The 13,646-nt window shown below is 36.0% G+C and overlaps 1 protein-coding gene across 1 annotated transcript in view; it reads left to right on the top strand.

Annotated features, from left to right (window-relative positions):
- The window catches only part of Cftr (CF transmembrane conductance regulator), a 142,080-nt gene that overhangs the window by 87,407 nt on the left and 41,027 nt on the right, over window positions 1–13,646 (top strand). Inside the window, exons 13-17 of the mRNA XM_057770020.1 lie at window positions 921–1,007; window positions 3,573–4,281; window positions 6,165–6,293; window positions 10,072–10,109; window positions 11,071–11,321. Coding sequence (XP_057626003.1) covers window positions 921–1,007; window positions 3,573–4,281; window positions 6,165–6,293; window positions 10,072–10,109; window positions 11,071–11,321 — 1,214 coding nt within the window. The remainder of the gene's footprint in view (window positions 1–920; window positions 1,008–3,572; window positions 4,282–6,164; window positions 6,294–10,071; window positions 10,110–11,070; window positions 11,322–13,646) is intronic.

Raw genomic sequence — 13,646 nt, 5'->3', positions numbered from 1 at the left:
AGAATGATGTAGCTGAGATAGAGATAGTATTATTAATAATAATTCCTGAGAAAAATTTAAAGTTATAAAGAAACTTTATGTTTATTTGGAAAATATATCTTTATATTTTTACTATTGTTAAGTCAAATCAAATTACTTAAAGGTTTTTATCTTTAATTTAAAGTAAATTAAAGGCTAGGGAGATATCTCAGTGGTTAAGAGCACTGGCTCTTCTTTTGTAAGGTCTGTATTTTAGTCCAGCATTTACATTGTTGCTTCATAGTGATCTGTAACTTCAGTCCAGGGGATCTGACACCCTCTTCTTGCCTCCATACACTCAGCACACACATGGTACACATGCATGCTGGCAAAACACTCAAACACAAAAGTTTTTTTTTTAAATAGTATAATTGCATATGTATTCCTTCTTATTCTGAACCATTGATACTTACCTATGTGTAACAGTCATGAAAGAGGTTCAGGGACAGACTATACGGAGGAGATCCAAAGTAAATTGTCTCATTATTCCTCATTTAATATAGTTGGTACTATTACTAGCATAGCTCTGGAAGAAGTTACTAACAGTGCTACTTCTGCCCCATGTTGTGAAAAGTGTGCTTTCAGTGCAGGAATCTGATGGCATTTCTTTTTTTTTTTTTTTTTTTTTTTTTTTTTTTTTTTTTTTTTTTGGTTTTTTGAGACAGGGTTTCTCTGTGGTTTTGGAGCCTGTCCTGGAACTAGCTCTTGTAGACCAGGCTGGTCTCGAACTCACAGAGATCCGCCTGCCTCTGCCTCCCAAGTGCTGGGATTAAAGGCGTGCGCCACCACCGCCCGGCATCTGATGGCATTTCTATAACACATGTCAGGGGTTTAAATATCAGTTCTGAGTTAAAAACAAAAAAAGGGAGGGAACCCTAACTTCATTTCTGCTTTGTTTACAGAGCAGTATATAAAGATGCTGATTTGTACCTCCTGGATTCTCCTTTTGGATATCTAGATGTCTTAACTGAAGAACAAATATTTGAAAAGTATGTTCCTTGACTGATTGAGTTATATATAATGCTCATGGTAAAAGATAATAAAATATCTGTATCATCACAACCTGCATATTAGTTCTAGAGCAGTGGTTCTCAATCTGTGGATCACAGCTCCTTTGGAGAGTGAGCGAACAACCCCTTTCTCATTGGTTGTATATCAGATACTTACAATTCAAAACATTAGCAAAATTACAGTAATGAAGTAACAATGAAAATAATTTTATGGTGGGATGTTACCACAACATGGTGAACTATATTAAATGGTCACAACATTAGGAATGTTGAGAACCACTAGGCTAGAGCAATATAGCCACCATTTTTATGACTCAGAATGTAATACAGTACTTATTCTGTTCTGGCCTCCCTTCATGGCCAAGGTTGAAGATTGCTTCTATCAAAACCTTTTCTGATGATCACTTGTAAAGCCAATTTCTTTGACCGATGACCTGTTACAATTGATAGTTAAGTACTTTTAAATTTTCACATATCTTTCTGTATTAGTATTTAATTTTATGTTGTGGATAAAAATAATGATTTGTGTAATGGTGAATGCCCTTACTGTACATCTGCGTTAGTCCTTTCCTGGACCCAGCCCCACCTGTGTTACAGAGAACTGGGATATACACTTCCTTAAAGTTCTTATTAGAGCCCAATGGGTATGAAGTCCCTAAGAGATGCAGTTAGCAATATGACTTGACTTCAAATTTTAAAAATAGCTTCATGGGTAACAAAACACTTTATTAGAATAGACATTACAGCCCTCTTGGATTTTAAGTGGTAGGAAATGGTTTGTGTGTTAAATGACTTAATTATTTATTGGTTTATTTCAAAGTTTTACTTCAGGACATTGTCAATGGTTGAAATATTCTAGAGCCCTAATTATTTTCTTTTATATCTTAAATGATATCTTTTAATTCTGGACTTCATTACATTTAACACTTGGAGTTAACAGAAGCCCCCTATCCTGGAGCTACTTTTATTCAGAAACATTATTTTATTTGATATTGTAAGTTTACGTCTCAGTTGAGTATATTAGCATTGTTTTTCCAGTCATAACCCCAAGAACATGTCATCCCTGATCTCTGAATGAAATGCCAAGTCTCATCAACACCGTCTCTACTCTTCTACACTTCCCAACTCCCAGTTTTGCTCATATGTTTCTGAACTAATCGATAGTGAAGAAGTACATGTGTCACAAGGCATCTTAATAGTCAATCTTCTCTTACTTAATTTTAATCTAATGAAAAGGATATAGAAGGCCCTAGTCATGTTTCTACTTCACGTAAAGCTTACGGCATCATCTCCTTCAGTACAGCCTTGCATTAACATACCTGTTATCTTGAGTCCCTAAAGTTGCTCTGTAATGGACATTGCATCCATTCCGAGTTCATACAGTCAGAATGCTGAGTAACCACCACTACGTTAAACATACAACTCAGCTTAAGACAAACATTTTCTAAGCTGTTAATAAAGATACAAGAGCACAAACCCTTGAGTAGTACAGAATGATACAGGTTCTGTGTGATGCCTTAGCAGCAAAGGTTGCTACAGAATTTTACATGAATGGTTCTATTGGGTCCAGGGCACTAATTACCTTTGCCTGGATTTCTTGTTTAGATCTTCTAGGAGTCATTGTGCTGTTTTTGTTTGTTCAGTTGTTGTCTGTTTTGCTTTACATACAATAGAGTTTAGCTTCATTGTGGGGAAAGAACTGCTTTGATTTTTAAGAACTGGATGCTCCTTTCGTTCTGGGACTTCTTAGTGCCAGCGATATGGGCTTGTACCACAGTCTTCCAATGTATTTGCCTTTTAGAAGTCTGTTCTTAGCAAGTCTCTCTAGTTTAAGACAGAAAAGAAAATCCCATTAAATGTAATACCCCATGCTATATTTATGATATTGTAACTGTAGCTAATGTCTTACTCTCATAAAATTAGCTGTTATTGTTTATATTTAAGGATATAGTGATGGCTCTTAGTTTTGATAATTAAGGGATAAAAGAAATTGATTCCCACTAGAGAGTACACTTTAAGATTTACCTTTAAAGTATAGGAAAATTTTATTGGAGGAAAGTTAATTTGATTATGTATTTCTTAGTTGTTACATTTTGTTTTAAAACAGATTAGTCAACATAAAATTCAAGAGAAAATTAAATAAAAAATTAAAAACAGAAAACCTCTGACATTTTACAAGCTATATGGAAATATAAACTTCCAGGAACATTAAAGATCACCTAACAATTTTTTTTTTATTTTCTAGAGAAATAAACCAAGACCTAAGAGAAAATGATTTGGTTAAAATCACATAATTATTGCTTATCAAAAATTGAATTTCTTTTTATGTCTACTAGCAATCACCTTTACAGCATGATACGATATTTCATGCTGCAATTCAAGAGGCATCTAATAGTTACTATGAAATATTTATCCATATAATCATATTAAGTAACAGAATGCCATGATAAAGATTTTATGCAGTGATACATTAATAAGATGCTAAAATTAAATATACATCACTATTTATGTAGTAAAGTCTTATACACTTTTATATTCCCAAAGCTGTATCTGTAAATTGATGGCCAACAAAACCAGGATTTTGGTCACGTCTAAAATGGAGCACTTAAAGAAAGCTGACAAAATACTAATTTTGCATGAGGGCAGCAGCTATTTCTATGGGACATTTTCTGAATTACAAAGTCTACGTCCAGACTTCACTTCAAAGCTCATGGGGTATGACACCTTTGACCAGTTTACTGAGGAAAGAAGAAGCTCAATTCTAACTGAGACCTTACGCAGGTTCTCAGTAGATGAGTCCTCTGTCACCTGGAACAAAACCAAACAGTCATTTAAACAGACTGGAGAGTATGGAGAAAAAAGGAAGAGCTCGATTCTAAATTCCTTCAGCAATATGAAGAAATTTTCCATTGTGCCAAAGACTCCATTAGTCACAGAAGAAGATTTTGATGAGCCCCAAGAAAGGAGACTGTCCCTGGTTCCAGATTCTGAACAGGGAGAGGCAGTCCTGCCTCGCAGCAACTTAATCCCCACTGGCCCCACATTTCCAGGCAGAAGAAGACAGTCTGTTTTGGACCTCATGACATACACACCCACCCAGGGCTTCAGCAACATTCAGAGGACAAGGACTTCCATTCGAAAGATCTCCTTAGCCCCTCAGATAAGCTTAAATGAAGTGGACATATATTCAAGACGGCTGTCTGAAGACAGTGCATTGAACATCACTGAAGAAGTTAATGAAGAAGATTTAAAGGTATGTACCCTCCGCATATGTTCTTTAAAAGAAAAAAAAACTTTCAAAACCATAGCACATAAAACAAATCTGAAATATTGGAAAGTGTATATTAACCAAGTTCAGGCATTAATGTTAATTATTCTTGTCAAGAAGCCTGGTATTTGTAACCCTTCTCAAGGCCATGCCTGTTTAGAAACACTTCTTGATGTCTACATAAATGCAACTATTTGCTTATATAACATACTTTACTCCATTTTGTTCTAGAAAACCACTAAAGCAGACAATTATTAATTTATAATAACAAACACCATGTCATGGGCCTAGTAAAGGGACTCAGTACTAAGCCCTTGTTTGGTTCACAACTTTTGGGGGGATGTGATATTTCAATTACAATCAGAAATAGTTATTTTATATTTGAAGTTGCTTACATAAATAATGGACTTTGCACCCTTAACCCAGAGACTGCAACAGAATGCCATGGAACATGTAATATGCATCAAAATTCACTAAAATTATAGAGTTATGATGATAAGCTCAACATATATACACCAATACTCAGACTGAAAGACTGTCATTGTATGTTAAGGAGCAAAATGACTTTTCTTAAAAAATAGAGAGCAATGCAAAGCAGGAGAGCTATTGTCTACTGAGCAATGCTTGTGCCTCAGATGAAGTTAAAAATAGAGTCCTAGAAGATAAACATGTTTAGTGGCGCCAGTCTTTAATAGAAAGTTACCTTTTGGTCAATCACATTTCCTGTCTCTCTGTCAGAGTTCACTGTGTTGTCAAATTAATGGATAAGTAATTCCCCCCAAATATACACTCAGTATTTCTATAATCTTAAAATGATTTGCTAAAAGATAATTCATCTGTAGGATTTAATATCCTTCTAAGTGAAACACCCAAGTTGAAGTCTATAAATTTTTGTCAGTCTGCATTGTAACGAGTGATTTCTTTGACTAATTACGTTACCAGGTCATCAATTACTTCAACATCAGGCAGCATGCTTTATCCCCCTCCCTGTGATGGAAGGTCATATCCTTGCTCCTATTTGCAGAAAAAGAAAATAAAGTTCCGAGAAATTCAGCAACAGATACCCATTCCTAGGATGTTGCTTGTAGGCCTTGAATTCAAATAAAGGTCAATCCAGTCCCCAATCTAATTTCTAATCAGTGACTCTTCGTCCAGGTTAACAGGACTCCTTTGTAAGTCTAATGCCACTTGTGAACTTCATGGATTTGTATGAGGAGCAGCCCCATCTTTTTCTTTTAGAATATATAAGGAATCTTTTTTCCCACATTTTAAAAATCTATCTTCCAGAAAAAAAACCTAAAGGCCTCTAGAAAAATATATTTAGTGTTAGAATTTTGTGACTGAAGTTATAACTAAAAACATCCATAATACCTAAGGAATATGTTAACATAAACTAGCTTTTTTTAATAAATTATATAATAGCTAGCAAGTTCCAAACTACACTTGACCATGGATCACTGAAACAACTTAAATCAAGGAAAGTTTGAGAACTTCAGTCTGATGGCACCAACCACTTAACAAAACTTGTTGTGTTAGGAAGCATTTAAATCATTTAAATGCTAGCGCTATCCTACAAGATCACTGTGTTTCTTAGTTTTCAAAACTAGCATTTTTTTTTGTTTTTTTTTTTGTTTGTTTGTTTTTTCAAGACAGGGTCTCTCTATAGCTTTGGAGCCTGTTCTGGCAGTAGCTCTTGTAGACCAGGTTGGCCTCGAACTCACAGAGATCCACCTGCCTCCCGAGTGCTGGGATTAAAGGTGTGTGCCACCACAGCCCAGCGAGTTGTTCCTTTATTTCCCAGAATTAAAAATAAGACCTCAGTGGTGGAATGGAATAAGTTTGTTTCAGAATCACGCTTCTTTTCTCAGGAGTGTTTTTTTGACGATATGGTGAAGATACCCCCAGTGACAACATGGAACACATACCTCCGCTATTTCACTCTCCATAAAAGCTTGCTTATAGTGCTGATTTGGTGCGTGCTTGTTTTTCTGGTTGAGGTAAGCATGCTTACTTGTAAACTGTTACTGTGACTTTAAATCAAGGATTGCGTTTGTATGGGTGCATACATGTAAATACTTGTTAATCTGTCAGTGGTAGCTGCCTAGATAGGTCATAGCTTCTGAAAGCCAATGGTAGCTGGAGAGTTGGCCCAGTGGGTAAGGGCTCTGGCTGTTTCTTCAGAGGACCAGGTTGGATTTCCAGCACCCACAAGTGCTTCACAATCGTATATAACTCCAGTCCCAGGGAATCCAGTGCTCTTTTCTGGCCTCTGTGAGTACTACATATATGTGGTACATAGACAGATATACATACAGGCAAAATACATATACACAAAAAAGTAAATTAAATTTTTTTAAAAAAATTCACAATTAGAATTACTATTGATATTTTAGTATTTCAGGCGTAACATAAAATATACTTTAATACAAATACTGTATATGAAGAATTGTCATAAAATAAATTTTATTGGGCATATTAATATATTCAACATATTTAAAGGTTCATACACATTATAAAAAGATTACAATAGAATAACACAACTGTCATCTCAAATAACATATTTTTTGTTTTTGTGATAAGAGCCACTAAAATTCACACAGCTTGAATCCCAAGTATAGTATAGTTTTATTACCTATAATCCTCATTTCATTCATTATATCTTAATATATTTAGTTTTTAAGATCTGAAGGCTCAGACTATCAGGAGTACTGATTGAAATTGAATAAATTGAAATTAAGCACTGAAAAGAATTCTGGATATTAGTCTAGTTATTAACTAAACAGGTGGTGACTCACGGTGGTGATTCTTGTTCATTGGTAGCGCCTTTGTCTCAGGCAGCTTCCATTGAGGGAGGCCTGGGTGCCTTCCACAATGACATAATGCTTTGATTGTATTTGATTGTGTACCTGCTACACAAGTACGCAATATTATTCCTTCACTCTGTTACTTTTCCCGTTGCTATGATAAGGCACCCAGTAAGTAAGGAAAGGAGAATTAATTTTGGCTTGCGTTTGAGAGCTCTATATTCTTGGAGCCTGTCATAACAGCAGGGTAGTAGGGCAATGTTCATATTGCATGCACACTCTGAAAGCAAATAAAAAGCTCAAGAGCCTTCCTTAATTGTGCAGTAGCTGGAGACCAAGTATTCAGACACATGAGCTTAAGGGTCGTTTTAAATCCGAACCATCAACATTCACCTAAGGAAAAAAATCATCTTGTCATTATTCAAGAAATTAACTACTGAAGGGAAAGCAAATGCCATGTAACTACCTTTTGTTCACTGAGCTATCATTATTACTAAAAGAAAGAAAGAAAAAGGAGAAGGGAAGAAGAAAAGAGGAGGAAGGGAAGGAGGGAGAGAGGGAAGGAGGGAGGGAGGGGAAGGAGGAAAAGGAAGGAAAGGGAAGGGAAAGAAAGTCATGATGGGCAAAATTCAGTCATGTCCTCTTGGGAGCAGGAAATAATCTAATGGCATGATTTTTTTTACAATATCTTATAGACATTGGCCAGTTGAGTAACTTTCAAAGTGGTGAATAGCAAGAAGAGCAATGATAGAAATATAGTAGGTTTAAAATGATGTGTATGCTTGTACAGCTAAACAACATATATGCTAATATCTACAATTGTGTTACTTTCTTTTAATCAAAATTTTCCTTTAGACTAAACTTCTTTTACTTAGTATCAGTCTGCATTTCTTTTGACTATTAGAATGTTTCCTGGTATATTCCATTGTGGTACAGGTGCCAGTCCACAATGGTAGTTTAGTTTTTATAAGCACTGATCCTTATATTTAATGATGAAAATACCCACAGAAACATCAAGATGCATATCTTCCTCCATCAAAGTGAGTTACCTAATTTAAACTTTAATAAAGGCTGTATATCCAGTTATATTTATGATTTTATAGCATTTATTTAATGATTTGTTTTTGTAATATGAAATAAATTTAGTAGTTCATCCTGTCTTTTTCTGTTTCTTCATATGCTAAACTAGAAAAAAACCTAAATATTTAATTTGCTAACATTTTTCAGTCATGTGTCATTTTGGAAAAGTGTACATTTCATACATTTCCTCTAAAAACTGTATCTTTTATAAGTTCTTATTAACACTAAGCAAATAGACTAAAATTTCCATTGTGCTACTCTTTCTAGTGGCCCTTCTTGGCAGTGTATCCGGGACTAGAAAGGGAAAATGTAAACAATGGATTAAGGGATGTTTCCTGTTTCCTTTACAATAACCAGAGGGTGTTTTGAGTGCAGCATCTGAAGATCCTGGTCACTGTTTTGTCTTACAGCCTTTAAGCCCACCTCAGAGAACTGCTCTTTCTTTAGTTTGTTAATTAGGAGTTCCTAAGTGGCTTTGTTTCAGTAATCAGATAGAGACATAGGGTGTTTCCATAATACTACCTTTCCTGTTCAATAATGGTAGTCTTCTCAGAGCATCTTATTTTTTTTGTGGATGCGTATTTTAGGGAATTATTTGTCATACAAAATGCATGAAAATCTATGAATTAAAATATACTGCATTCCATGTAATAAGGCATCATCTTTAACCTCCTCAGTTTACTAATAGAAAATGGCTATTATTTAGCTTGTTGCTGCTATAACTTAATCATCTAGGAGTGTCCCTCTTTGAAAATTCACATGAACGTTATAGCCTTGAAGCATTCTAGAGTGAAATGATAGAGTTACTCTGTTGTTTCTTTTACCCTCAAAACTTTTTTTCTAAAGGCCTCCTACCAAGTCTTCAAAAATGCTTTTACTATTGTCAGTAGAAACAGTTTGGATTGATGAATTCACCTGGCAGCCGGGAAATAACTTTACATTAGGATCTAGGCCCACTCTTTTTTTTTTTTTCCAAATTTTCAAACAAGTTTTATTCCCATACAATCCCGAGATGTTTCCTTTGCTTAAAATGTACACAGGGAACATGATTCTTTAATGTGAACAATAACTTATGTCCTGGCTCCACGGCTGGGGTAAGGGACCATCTAGGACCTCTCGCCTTGGCCTCTCTGTGAGGCACCTGGCTGGTACAGTCCTGGACTGACCTAGCTCATCCCCGACCTTCCCCATGCACATGTGGATAATGTGGAATGGAGAACCACCCCCCCTCAACCTGCCACCTGTAGATGACTTTGGGGAATGAGGATTGCAGCTCTTTAGAAGAGTTGTCTACTGTCAGAGATATACATTTCCGGGATCTGCTTCTCTTCAGAGTGTGGCCAGTGGTTTTCTTCTAGTTGGAACATAGAAGGAGTGTAATAATTGAGTGTCTCAGTGCATGTGACTTATCTAGAGTCTTGAGTAATTTCATTAGTCTGAAGACAGAGGAAGACATTTGTTTAAGAACAAAGACTTTTCAAAAGCCCAGATTTTTGCTGGATTTTTTTGTTGTTCTGCATTTACTTGAATCTCAAGAAAACAAAATTTGTCTTTTTTACTAAGATAGTACATGGGGACTTTGTATACAATGAGAAAACATGACGATTAAAATCATGCCATTCAATTTCATTTTTAAAACTAGTAAGATAAAGTAAAATAAAATTGATTATTTAAGTAGCTGAGTCTTAACTTACCCCGATAGTGTCACTTAAAACAATTACTGTACCTGCTGACTCCAGAAGTGCAAAGCCAAGACACTGAGCGTGTGTGCACTGAGGTGTTGACTGTGTTGAATTTAGAAAGGAGTGATGAATTCACCTGGCAGTGAATGAGTGTGGGAAGCACAGATAAAGATGTAGAAAAAAATCAACTGTGGATTGTTCCATTTCAGGTGGCTGCTTCTTTATTTGTGTTGTGGTTGCTTAAAAAGTGAGTATTCTACACATTATTGTGGATTGAGTTTTGTTTCCATTTGAAGATTCTAAAGTATTTCCATATCTGCTATGTTTAATTGTACCTATACATTCCTCCAAATTATGAGAGGAGAAAAACAAGTTACAGTCATTCTTCAGTTTCTGAGGAGATGAATTCCCGGACAAAGATACTAAATTCTGCGCTCAAGCCCCATATGTAGAATTGCGTAGCATGTGCAGGTATCTCATGCATATTACCACATCGACTTTAACATAGCTCTAGGTTTTTATGATGCCTAGTATAGTGTAAGTTTTATGCAAGTGGTTGTTATAGCAAACTGATGACAAGGAAAATAAATACATGCCTGCTCAGTAAAGATACATTTTAAGAGCCTTTTTCTTTTTTTTTTTTTTTTTTTTTTTTTTTTTTGGTTTTTTCAAGACAGGGTTTCTCTGTGGTTTTGGAGCCTGTCCTGGAACTAGCTCTTGTAGACCAGGCTGGTCTCGAACTCACAGAGATCCGCCTGCCTCTGCCTCCCGAGTGCTGGGATTAAAGGCGTGCGCCACCATCGCCCGGCTTAAGAGCCTTTTTCTTGTTCTACTAGTAACTAAATCTATGGATGCTCAGGAGATCCATAAAGTTTCCTGAATTTGTTCAAGTTGAAAGCTGTTTAGTGCCTTCAGCTCTTCACTTATCTTTTAAAAATTAGTTGTTTTCTGTTTCCATGAAATGCAATAAAATACATAAAGGAACATTTTACATTTAATAGTTTCTACTAAGTATTTGTTCAAATCAGTATCAACTGTATCTATTTCCATTATCAGAAAACTTAAAACTTTTTTGGTAAGACCAAAGTTATAAATCTATGGGGATAGTCTCTTGTAAGTCCATAATTCATGCTTCTTTATACTTTTATTATGATTCAGTTGCAAATTTGGTTGTAAAATAATAACCATTGTTTTTTTTTGTCTTGCAGCAACCCTACTCATGATGGGAAAAATGCTACTTTAGCTGCAAATAACACCTATCTTGTGATTATCACCCATACAAGCTTCTTTTACATTTTTTACATTTATGTGGGAGTGGCTGACACTTTGCTTGCCTTGGGTCTCTTCAGAGGTTTGCCCCTGGTGCATACACTAATCAAAGCAGCAAGAATTTTACACCAGAAAATGTTACATTCTATTCTTCATGCACCAATGTCAACCTTGAACACACTAAAAGCAGGTAATTTGGATTAGGCGTCTAAAATGGAACTCCCTGCTCACTTGCTGTCTAACAGCAGCATGGGCTTGAGCACAGGCATCTGCCCCTTACTCAGCTCCTTCTTTCACGCTTCTCAGATATTGTAGGCAATGAGACCTATGGTGACTGGTATTTCTGTATCACCCTAATAGGGTAACTCATTTTGTCATAATGTGATTGGCAGTAAGGCAGTAGCCTCCGTAGAAGCACCTCATTTGGAAAACTTGGCCTTTTTTGTTTCACATACTTGATCTAACTTTTCCCTAGGCATTATATTGTCCTCGATAAGACTGTTCCCAGGAGAAAGAAATTTGAAGTTGTCATGGAAAATAGAAAATTCTGCTATGAAAAGTATCTTTGATGGGGAAAATAACTGTTTCAGGAGACTCTTCAAAGTAGTCATATGAATGTATAAAAGGACATTGGGGGCAGGGGAGGATTTTAAATATATTTTGAGACAGCTACAGTACATGATACTTGGTATCAAGCCTTTTGACACCATTGTAATTACAGTCACAGAAAGTAAGAGAATTGGGACAGGGAACCAAATGTTTGAAAATCTGTGGTAATAAGCATCTTTGAAAACGGGTTGCATTGATTCCCCTATCGATAAGTTCATATTTAAAGACTGCGAAGATAATGAGTCTCCTACATGCCCTGATTGCTGTAACCGGAGATCTCTCTATAAGGCCCTAAGCCAGGGAAAGCCTGTCACATAAACGTAAATAGGATTTCATTCTTGCCCCAAAGGTACTCACAAGTAAGAAGAGATGTCAGGCATGACATAGAAATTACACTAAATATAGAGAATTGAGACTTCTTAGCTTGGTCTGTTTTTAAAAACCTCAGAATAAAAGCACATAGTTTGTCTAGGTGACCAAAGTTCAGTGTTGGTGTACTAGAAAGATAATGAGATTTTCTCTTGAGCCTTTATATCTCACCAAAGGTTTGCCTCATTCACATAGGCTCCTGACCATCCTCTTTTGTTCTAAGAATTTTAGAAATAAAGGAAATTGCCAATTCACTTGATCTGGTGGGTTTGCTTCTATAGAATTCTGAGAACCCAAACGGGTAAGGATTTCCCCAATTTCTAGCATACTAAAACATGGGCCATGAATCACAGTGGAAAGGACACAAACGTTTGAGGTTTAGTTTGGCCATGTATAAATGGTTATTATTACTGCTAACAGCCTATGTGAAATAAACGTTAGCTTCTTTTTGTCCTTTCCTTCTGTGGGAGGTCGCTCTCCAAGGAAGTGCACTTTCCCCTGTTGCTCCCCTAATATCCACTCACAGTGCGCTCCAGCCTTCTCTATTTCACCTGTTAGTGAGCGGCACACATTCTTCTTTTCTCAGCTGTCTTCCCAAAATTTCATCTGCTGTTTGTGTTCCTCCTTATTCACCCTCCTGATAGCTAAAATAGCAAGTTGATCTTAGAACACCTCCCTTTGGCCTGCCTTCATTTTTTTCATTGTTGTTGTACATAAAAATTTTGTTTTGCATTAAAAAGGCTATTAGATTCATGGTTTATGATTCTCCTTCTGTTACCTAGTTATTCTGTTATACTTGGCAACAACTACTTGGAATTTCTCCTAGATGTGCTATTCAGAATTGCACATTGACTTTGTTTTCCCTTGATCTTAATTTTCTCTTACTCTTTGACTTTTTTATGCTACTTTTATCCACCCTGTCACACTCAAATGACTTTGTGCCCATATAGATACATAATATAGGTTCTCAGCAAAGTATGGTTATACTGGATAGAACACTACTGGTTGAAATAAAATTTCAAATACAAGTATCATCTGATGATACTCTTTTACCAGAGCAAGCTTTCAGTTTCTAAATCATAATTATAAATGTCATGATGTGTACATTCATTCTCTGAGTTATTTATGGAAGGATATACCACTCTTTCTAATGAGTATGTTAAATAATATGTTAACTAATACATATCACATATCTACGAAGGATTTTTGCATTGGTCTTGGGTCATATGAAATAAAGATGGAATAATCCTGTCCACCTCAAAAGTCTACCATTTTGGAAAAGAGAAAGGCGTGGGTGCACACACAAGCAACTGTGATATATAGCACATGTGTAGTCTCTGTCACTCCAGCATGCAGACAAGGAAAGCAAGAGATTGCTTCCAGATGCAGCAAATACCAAATCTATCTTTCAGACAGGGCATTTGAGTTGAGCCAGGAAAGAGGTACAAAATAGACAGGAGGAGATGAGGAGAAAGGGTTTTAGAAGAAAACAACACAAGGTGAAGCAGAAAGGTAAGAAAGGGTAGACTGTCTAAAC

The sequence above is a fragment of the Chionomys nivalis genome, chromosome 1 (assembly GCF_950005125.1).
Source record: "Chionomys nivalis chromosome 1, mChiNiv1.1, whole genome shotgun sequence".
NCBI classification, from domain to species: Eukaryota; Metazoa; Chordata; class Mammalia; order Rodentia; family Cricetidae; genus Chionomys; species Chionomys nivalis.
This window is presented reverse-complemented; position numbering and strand designations above follow the sequence as displayed.